The sequence below is a fragment of the Girardinichthys multiradiatus genome, chromosome 12 (genome assembly GCF_021462225.1).
Source record: "Girardinichthys multiradiatus isolate DD_20200921_A chromosome 12, DD_fGirMul_XY1, whole genome shotgun sequence".
Taxonomy (NCBI): Eukaryota; Metazoa; Chordata; class Actinopteri; order Cyprinodontiformes; family Goodeidae; genus Girardinichthys; species Girardinichthys multiradiatus.
The window spans coordinates 562,678-572,311 of record NC_061805.1 but is presented as its reverse complement, the minus strand read 5'-3'; the positions used below and the strand labels follow the sequence as shown (position 1 = coordinate 572,311).

Below are 9,634 nucleotides of genomic sequence, written 5' to 3'. Positions count from 1 at the left end.
CCAGTTTGTCGTGTTTGTTTTGGAGACTACTGAAGCCTGACATTACATCACAGCTATGTTCTGATTGTGTCCTGCGATGGACTGGTGACCTGTCCAGGGTGAACCCCACCTCTCACCCATAGACTGCTGGAGATAGACACCAGCTTCCCCGTGACCCACTGTGGAAGATGACTGAATGAATGTATGAATATGCTTATTGGTTCACACAGAACCTTTTTTTCTAACTCCTACCTAAATAATTGAACTGGTTGTTTCCAGTGATTTGACCCATGCCCAAGTCATTTGTCAACAGGATAACAGTATCTGATAGTTGTGAGACAAGGACACTGGAATTGACAGTTTGATTTCTGAAGTCAGAAGACATCCAGATATCTCTCTCCTTCATTTCTGCTGAATGTAGACTAACTGGATTGTACCATTTTCATATAATGCCTGAAATGTCAAAGAATCCAGATATTCACCAAGTTTATGTTTTTTAATTGTCCCCATGGTAGTAACTGGTTAGCTTATAAACTGTAGCTTTTTACTTGAACCTTTTGAGCAATTATGTTGGTTTTTTCTGGCCTTCCTATTTGTAGGACATGCAGGTCAAGTGAACAAGAATCTACCTACCTAAGGAGGCCACCATTTCTTCAGTCAGAGCTGTGATTTGGACTAACATAATGCCACACAGCTCCTCCTGACCCTGAACAAGAAAAGCAGCAACATATTTTCCACATTGGGTTGTTTTAGACAACTAAAACATGAAATAACTTTTTAGAGGCAGCACACTGAGATAAGGACAGGACTCAGACTTTGGATCTTGCCACATCATCTGCTTTCTTATTCTTGATATGAAACAAGTGAAAACATGGACATTGCATACTTACAATTCAATATCATTTGGTCTTGCCAGCATTATCATATAACTTCTTAACAAAGTCACTGCTCTTACATGGATTTGTCCTTGCACATCAATGTTGGTCACTGTATTCTCACATATCCCAAACCTTTCATTTGACATACTAATAATCACTGAAAAACAAACACTACAAACCAGTCAAAACGTTGATTTTAATCCAGTGTTTCCTAAACCATTTCTTCACTTTCGATCAGAGTTCAGATTTTTAGCAAAGTAATAACTAAAATAGTATTTGGAGCAAAAACTGGCTTTTATTGGTCCATGGGAACAGTTCTGGAAGAAAAAAAGAAAATGCCAGTAAGACTGAATCCCCTAAAGTTCAGTCAACACCAGCCAAGCTCTCATAGTATTAGTACTTCAATGTGTACCTAAAAGTACATGGAAAGGACCACTAGAGACTGTGTGCGATGCTCCTAAATCTCATTTAGTGAAAGCAGCCACCACAGCCCATAACATCTCATTAGTGTTGACCTTCATGCTCTCCGCCTCAGGCTCGACTTCTAGTAGCTGCCGCACTCTTTTCATGGCCAGGTCATACTGCTCATCTACCAGTGGGGCAAAAGCATTTTCCAAGACATCTGACGAATGGGCTAAGAATATAAGTGCAAGCAATCGCTTGTCCATTCGATGAGGGTCGTTCACCCACTTTTCTACAACTGCTTCCTGGACTTTCTTGATGAGACGCTGCTTGATGTTGTTGTTGGTCAGGGGATGTGTGGTCATGTCGAAAAGCAGGAAGTTTTGTTTTTCTGTGGTGAGAACACCTTTTTCCACCAGGTTTTTGGCCAGCCGTTCACGGACATTCCTCAGCTGATAATGGAGCTTCAGTGGGTTCCACGTCTCTCCTGCAGAGGAGATTTGTGACAAAAACGAATAAAACGAGATATTTTAATGGGAAGTCACATGCTGTGACAAAGACAGTAACATGGTCAGTTCAACAGGGTTCCTGCACGTTCTCATGTTAAACTTCCACACTTCTCCAGACTCAACTTTTCAGAGTTCCCAGTCATTTACATTGATTTTCAATTTGAAAAAATACAAGCGTCACAAGAAAGAAAAAAAAAGGAAAGAAAGATAGAAAGAAAAAAAAGAAAGAAAGAAAAAAAAGAGAGAAAGAAAAAAAAGAAAGAAAGAAAAAAAAGTAAGAAAAAAAAGAAAGATAGAAAGAAAAAAAAGAAAGAAAGAAAAAAAAGTAAGAAAGAAAAAAAAAGAAAGATAGAAAGAAAGAAAAAAAAAAGTAAGAAAGAAAAAAAAAAACAAAGAAAGAAAGAAAAAAAAAGAAAAAGAAAAAAAAGAAAGAAAAAAAAGAAAGAAAGAAAAAAAAGTAAGAAAAAAAAGAAAGATAGAAAGAAAAAAAAGAAAGAAAGAAAAAAAAGTAAGAAAGAAAAAAAGTAAGAAAGGAAAAAAAGTAAGAAAAAAAAAACAAAGAAAGAAAGAAAAAAAAGTAAGAAAGAAAAAAAAGTAAGAAAGAAAAAAAAGTAAGAAAAAAAAGATAGAAAGAAAAAAAAGAAAGAAAGAAAGAAAGAAAAAAAAAAAAAAGAAAAAAAAGAAAGAAAGAAAAAAAAGTAAGAAAAAAAGAAAGATAGAAAGAAAAAAAGTAAGAAAGAAAAAAAAAACAAAGAAAGAAAAAAAAAGAAAGAAAGAAAGAAAAAAAAGATATAAAGAAAAAAAAAAAACAAAGAAAGAAAAAAAAAAAGAAAGAAAGAAAAAAAAGTAAGAAAAAAAAGAAAGAAAGATATAAAGAAAAAAAAGTAAGAAAGACAAAAAAAAGAAAGAAAAGTAAAAAAAAAGAAAGACAAGAAAGAAAGAAAGAAAAGTAAGAAAGAAAGAATAAAAAAGAAAGAAAAAAAAGAAAGAAAGAAAAAGAAAGAAAGAAAGAACGAGAGAAAGAAAAAAAAGAAAGAAAGAAAAAGAAAGAAAGAACGAGAGAAAGAAAAAAAAAAGTAAGAAAGACAAGAAAAAAAAAAAGAAAGAAAGAAAGAAAAGTTATAGCTTCCAGTTTCCTACTTGCTTTTGTCCGTATTACTAACAAATGTCTTACAACAAAGACTATAAACAGTGTCCTACGCACCATTTCATGCACACAAACACCATTGAAGCATCACGTCTTCTAAACACTGGCTTCATGTACGACTGACTACATGCTCCAGAAAAAATACAGAACTGCTAAAAACAGTCACAGTAAGAAAGCTTTGACAGGGAACGGTCCTGTTGCTCTGACTTGCCAACTCGTAATTCTGACTTTTCTGACAAGGGAAAAAATGTCAGATAAAGGACATAAGGAAGTAGATAAGGAAGAAAGAAAGGAATTACACATCCTCACTGCTGAGACTGTTAAGTGGTGGAGAGCTGACACTTTTTTTTTTAACGAAATCACAAAACTAAAATCATTACCTTTGGTCCAGAAAAATTCATTTATGGATAAAGGAGACACTTGGTTCTTTGGTAAAATCCTCTGTTAGGAAACTTGGCATAACCTGGTTCATTCCTGTTTTTATCATCTGGAGAAATGTGGCCAAACTCAGCTCCATCATGTCACGTCCTGAACTGGAAATAAAGATTCAAGCTTTTTTTCCCCCTCACGTTTGGATTGTTGCACTGCTCTATACATGTCTTAGCAAAACCTCCCTGGAACAGTTGCAAGTTGATGCCAGGCTTCTGACAAATTCTTCTAAGTTTTCCCCTGACTTCAATCTTCAACTACAACTACAGTGGCTTCTGGTTTATTTCAGAGGGCAATTTAAGGTTCTCCTACTGTTTTGGAGAACTCTTCATGGACAGGAACCAGGGTATCGCAGAGGACGTCTGCATCCATATGTCCCCGAGGTTCTGTGATCAGGGTCTGCTGATGGTGCACATTGCCAAGACGAAAACCAAAGTGGACAGAGACTTATGTTCAGTGGTCCCCAGATTTTAGAACTCTCTTCCTTTGGACTTCATCGTTTGACTCTGGTCTCTTTTAAAAACCAGAGAAAAACATTTTATTTTTATTTCTGGTTATTAATCATTTCTCTTGCTTTTTTATGCATTGTTAGCTATTGGGTTTACAATAAAGCACCTTGTGATGTTTTAAATCTGGATAGGTGCTATGTCAATAAAGTTGTACTTCACACATTCCCTTTAAAGCTCTACAGATGTTGTAGAGGTCGCATTTCTTGATCATGCAGAGTACTAATGTTTCATTCAAAACTGTTCTGTCATATAAGCTGCCTCTGGTTTCTCAGTAATCGAGTCAGCCATGTCCTGTGGAAATGTGAGCATTAATTAATGAGGCTGGTTTTGCAGAACCACTGGACGCTGGTGTGGAGGTCAGCTGGGTGTTTTTTTGCATTTTAACAACCCACACAAGGAGGAACCTGGCTGCTGCTCAACGCTTTCCCAAAATCCTAAATCATAAGTGTACTACAATAATGCCCACAAGCATCACGTATTGTAAATGTGCATTCAACCTGCACATTAAGCTACATAAAGAGAACATCGCTGAAGATATTTTAACAGTAAAAGTTTGAGAGAAAATATGTGAACCCACCACTCAGCAGTTCAATCCAGCTCTGCACGGTCTCTGGGGGTTGGGTCTCTTTGATGTGTTTTAAAGCTTCATCCAGAAGCACATCACCTGTTGGAGCATCTGACTTACAAAGCACCTGGGAATTTTAGTCAGAACACAAACACCCAGTTACAAGGAGGAATTACCAGGTCAAAGGTTGCAATGGATGCAGCATTATTCAGGTCTTCTAATAAAGCTGTGGAAATACATGAGACATTTGTGTGATGGTTGGTGGGGATGATAAAAACAAATATAAAACTACATTGGCACTAAACAGATAACCTCGTTCACTTTAACTTTCCACCCTGTTCGAAACTTACCTGTAGTTTCTATATCAAATAAAAGGTTCTAAGCAATGCAGGCTGACGGTATGTTTGTGCATCTCTAAAGGGAGGGGAGGGGCTGAGTGTCTCTGATATTGCAGCGCTGCCGCCGAAAGAAGTGTAACAATTTGGGCAAATGTGAATGGGTCAGTTTATATTGATTATTCTGATTATCCTACACCTTACACTGAGCAAAAAGTTCTACCTTTCTGGCCAGCAGACTCTTCCTCCTCACGCCACATGGCTCCAGCTGAAGGCGTCCTCGTAGGGCCAACTCAATCAACATGCACCCTCGCAAGCCCGATGATATACAGTCGTTCCAGAATGATGTGTAGCCCTGCACCGTGGTAACACAAAATCACAGTACATGCAGATTTATTACAACAGGAGGAGAGTATGATTAACACGACTATTTATGCTCACGAGTGGGGACAAGCCAATCTGAAAAATAAGAATAAATCTCACATCACTGCGAACGTTTCGTGTTTACTACAAAGAATAGTTTGTTCCTTTTGCTAGGCTAGTTCAGTGAACTACCAATAAGTGCAATTTGTACATATACAGTTAACAACACTGAAAAGATTTAAAGTCTGAGGAAAACTGTTTTAATATGTCCAAACAGATTATAGATTATTAAACAACTTTGAATCAAATTAAAACCAATAGGGGTGTATTTTTGCTTTGATTGTGCCCTACACAATTACTAAAACAGCCAATTACATTAAATAGATATTGTAGCAATTTTGGAGAGCCAAACTCAGGGAAGGCCACTTCATGAGCAGTTACAGGGCTACCAGACCAAATACAGCAGGCAGAAGTCTCCATTAAACCTGTGGATCTAAGAGAAAACGCCACCCGTGGCTCTGCAGTCTGTTCATCTACAGCAAAGTACGGAGCCAAAGAGTTTTTAAAATGGCAAGTAGATAAAAGCTTTCATCTGCAAAGCTGCAATTTCTTTCTAGTGTTAAAACCAACAAGCAGAACTAATACAAAAGGTAGAAAAAAAAAAGAAAGAGGGAACAATTATCACCAGCCTCTATGATTCATTTAGCAGTTAGTGCTTTTCCACACAAGAGGTTTGATTTCCTAATCAGGGCTGGTGCTAGAGCCAGTTCTTAAAAAAAAAAAAAAAACAGTGTGTCTTTGACGCGCTGTTTCAGTCTTCCTCAAGCTGCCTCTTCCTCCAGTTCCGTCACTCAGCCTAGCACAGCACTGCCATCAGAATCAGGGAAGTAAAACAATAAAATACATCTAACACCAACATTGAGGCGGCTTACAAATTATACTTGACCTAAAACTGTGGGTCATCTAAAATGTAAATACCCAGCTAATATCAACCCATGTATTTTTTTATAGACATATGACCTGATGCTGCATATCTTCTATAAGTATGTTGTGGAGAGTCTGATCTCTTCTACCATCATCTGCTGGGGAAGCAGCATCAGAACCAGGGACTTAAAAAAGCTCAACAAGCTGATAAAGAAGGCTGGTTCTGTTCTGGGGACTCCTCTGGAACCTCTGGAGATCATTGTGGAAAGACAGATTCTTCATAAAATGAAGAATATTATGGAGAACCCTGAGCATCCTCTTCATCAGACTGTCCTACAACAACAGAGTGTCTTCAGTCAGAGGCTTCTTCAGATCTGCTGTAAGACAGAGCGCTACAGGAGATGCTTCCTGTCCACAGCCATCAGCATCTACAACGTTCTTTGAAGAAACCTTCATGATGAACTACAACATCATTTAATTTCCCTTTGGGATTAATAAAGTATTTTTGAATTGAATTGTCCACAGCAGGAGACACTATCTGTCCATACTGCCTGAGAAGGCAGATATGATCATTTTCCTCAACATGAACAGTTTCTGATTGTATACTGTATCTGCTGCCAACCTGGGCTGGGTTCTACACGTTCTTCTGTTTTGTTTTGTTGATATTCTGCACCAGCTTGGCCCATTAGTAGGCGCTCAGTAACATGGGGAGGGACCTGCAGAATCAGACACTGGATATGTGTAAATGTGTTTGAGGTGGTTTTCGGAAATAAAGTTCTCTTGTGAAAGTGTCCCCTGTGAAAAGAAATGCATGCCATTAATATTCATGTTCATAGGTTTAACATTTATATACTGGTTGAAAATAGTCCTGTGATAAATTCATAGTTCATAAAAGGTTCAACGTTCTTGGAGACGGTCAGACTCTTTCACCCAGAAAGAACTCTGGTTAGCTAGCTTGTTTCAACTTTTTTTACCCTGTGTCGAAATTGGACTTTGAGAATTTTCTCCTAAAGCTCGAGTAGTTGATGACTGGTAACAACTGGGTTCAAATAAAACTTCAATTGTCAGATTTTAACGAATACTTAAACGTTGCATTTTATTTTATTTGGATACTTATTTCTATTTGTTTTGATATTAGTGTTTCTATCTTTGTCGACTCCAGTTGTTATATAACGTCTGAAAGCCACATAAAGACCCACCAGTCGCTGCTCTGTCGCTGTCAGCTCAGCACATAAATGACTGTCTTTAAAACCAAGTTACTGCACTTTCTGACAATTTAGTAAGTTCATGTTGCTGATTTTTAATCTTCACCAGGGCTTTAGACCGAATATTTAGACGCATTTGATGCTCTTGTTTAAAGTCAATAATATAACAGTGTAGGTCTGGGGACACCACTCTGTTATAACTGCTTATTTCTCCCCTTCTAGCCTTTTGGTAACACTTTCTGTCATTACTAAATTCAGGAAACAGCTAGAGCTTTATTCAGTATGTGCTTGCGTACATTTTATGTCATATAAAACAAGGTGATGCTGTGGCTTACTACAACATCGAAAGAGGCCAGTGAATGAGGACAATATATTAAGTCGCAAAGTTAACTGCTAATAAAATCAGCTTTTTATAACAGGAGAATCGACGGTAATGCTGTGGAGATCCAGGAATCATTCTGAGTGTGATGAAACAATGAAAATATCACCACTACCAACAATAACGAAAACACTGCGCTGAAATAAGACTCAACTGGAATGAATTTGCACACAATAACCATAATATAACATGTCTGTACAGTTACACCTGTATACCTTGAACTTTGCTTGTCATTTTATTGTGAAATTAAATAACGTGTTAAGCTAGAACAAACTGTTCCAGATACTGTGTACATCATGTGATAAGAATCGAAAATGTTGTTAAATGTCAATTGTTCTTTGCACAAGATGGCTAAATTTGTCACCATTTCTAAAGACTAATTTCTTTTTTATTTCAGTCCAATGCTCGGAAAGATGTTTCCTTATAAAATGGCAAAATTGCATAATTGATTTGATAACGAATGTGTTTCTTTCCTCATATGACTGCATTACTCTACCACTATTTAAAGTTAATGTGTCTTGTGCTAAAGCCAGTTATGTTAAAGCAAGACTGAAGGTAATTATTAGCTGTGAATGCGTCCGTCACATCCTTCTCGTCTGTGGACTTTCCCTGGTAAACTGTTCGGAGAACGTACTGGGCTTTTCTTTGAGAAGATTGTTTTCAGCACTTTACACATTTGGCAACTACAGCCGCGTATCCCTCACTGGTGTAAAACATATTTTTATGAACTCTCCTTTCAGCCACAGACTTCGCAAAACACTCAAGTCCGAGGCCTGTTCTTGGTGTTAGCTTCAGTTAGCATTAAAGGACGCTAACGTTGTGTGACTCGGGGTAACCTAGCTAACATTAATGGGAGCTCAGATAACGTTAAAATGTAGAGCTAAAGCTCCGGCTCTGTTTGGCCTCACCTCTCGGTCCTTCAGTCCTAACAACAAGACTTCTTCCATTAAGGTGAGCCGCGTTTCTTTGGAGTCTCCGCTGTCGTCATGGTCCAACTCCTCTCCCCGCCGGGGCTCCTGCTCCTCTCGGCCTACCTCGCGCTCTTTGTCGGCGGCGGTGCGCGAGGCTTCTGGGCGCCTCTGCACGAGGCCTGAACTTCTCTGACTCAAGGAAGTCATGTGTAGGAGAGGAGTTGGCTCAACACACACCACTGATTCGCCTGTTAGTCATATGGGAACCACAAAGAGTGTTTCCAGCCTGGACAGCGTTCCCTCTGAAGAACTGCTCCACCACTTCCTTGAGTTTGTTGTGTATCCAATATGGCGCCTTGTGGTCACTTGTGGTACCAAACATACCCAGTTAGAAGAGAATGAGTGAACTTCAACCTTAAGTTACTAAAGTGAGATAAATATTTTGATTTGCATCACGAAAAAAATCCAGCTTGTTGGTTATTTCGGAAAACTAGTTCGGTCCTCTTTTCTTCAAATTCTCAAGTGTGTCCTCCCCCACCGGAAACGAGGGTGTTTCCTGGGTTCTGTCTTTGGTCCAGTTCTGATCACTATTTACATAAATATTTTACCTTGTGATTACAAAGTTTTAATCTCAATCTTACACTGGTGCCACTCTATGTATTCCTGTGCACACTCTACACGTTCCTGGATTCAGAATCTATAGATATCATTTAATATCCTTCAAAAACATTTTTACAATAAAAAATGGTTTTAAAGTACTTCAAGTCTTAATTGTTGTTCAGAAACTCTAGAAGCAAACAGTATTTTTTACTGTCAATTTAACTGCTATATTGTGTTTTATTGTAAAGTATCTTCTTAAGGAAGGGTTCTCCCTCAGTAAGTTTCCTGAGAAGAAAATTATTTTAGATGAAGTAATGAAATGAAATGAAAGCTGGCAATAGGTGAATTTGACCTGTGATGTATAAGCACTTTGAGGAGTCTAAAATTGCAAAAACGCTTTATAAGTTAAGCCCATTTGCCGAGCTGTTGTTATTTATATGTATTTTGTACTGCAGATGACATTTAAAATTTTGTAAACAATATAGGTAGCACTGTTCCT

General features: G+C 37.9%; 1 protein-coding gene across 1 annotated transcript; it reads right to left on the bottom strand.

The window, feature by feature from the left end:
• Positions 1–794: 794 nt before the first annotated feature.
• On the bottom strand, positions 795–9,087 carry golph3a (golgi phosphoprotein 3a). The gene is made up of 4 exons (XM_047381286.1): positions 8,533–9,087; positions 4,977–5,108; positions 4,431–4,545; positions 795–1,746 (listed from the first exon to the last, which is right to left on the bottom strand). Exons 1-4 carry the CDS (start codon positions 8,740–8,742, stop codon positions 1,322–1,324), a joined length of 882 nt encoding a protein of 293 aa, XP_047237242.1. The 5' UTR covers positions 8,743–9,087; the 3' UTR covers positions 795–1,321.
• Between the last annotated feature and the right edge of the window lie 547 nt (positions 9,088–9,634).

Bases quoted from the DNA above. Each gene is read 5' to 3' on its own strand.
- golph3a (XM_047381286.1), bottom strand. From the start codon at position 8,742: ATGACTTCCTTGAGTCAGAGAAGTTCAGGCCTCGTGCAGAGGCGCCCA. The intron at 5,109-8,532 runs GTGAGGCCAAAC...ACCACGGTGCAG, and splicing joins TAGGACTGAAGGACCGAGAG to GGCTACACATCATTCTGGAA. The intron at 1,747-4,430 runs GTGGGTTCACAT...TCTCCTCTGCAG, and splicing joins CTGGATTGAACTGCTGAGTG to GAGAGACGTGGAACCCACTG.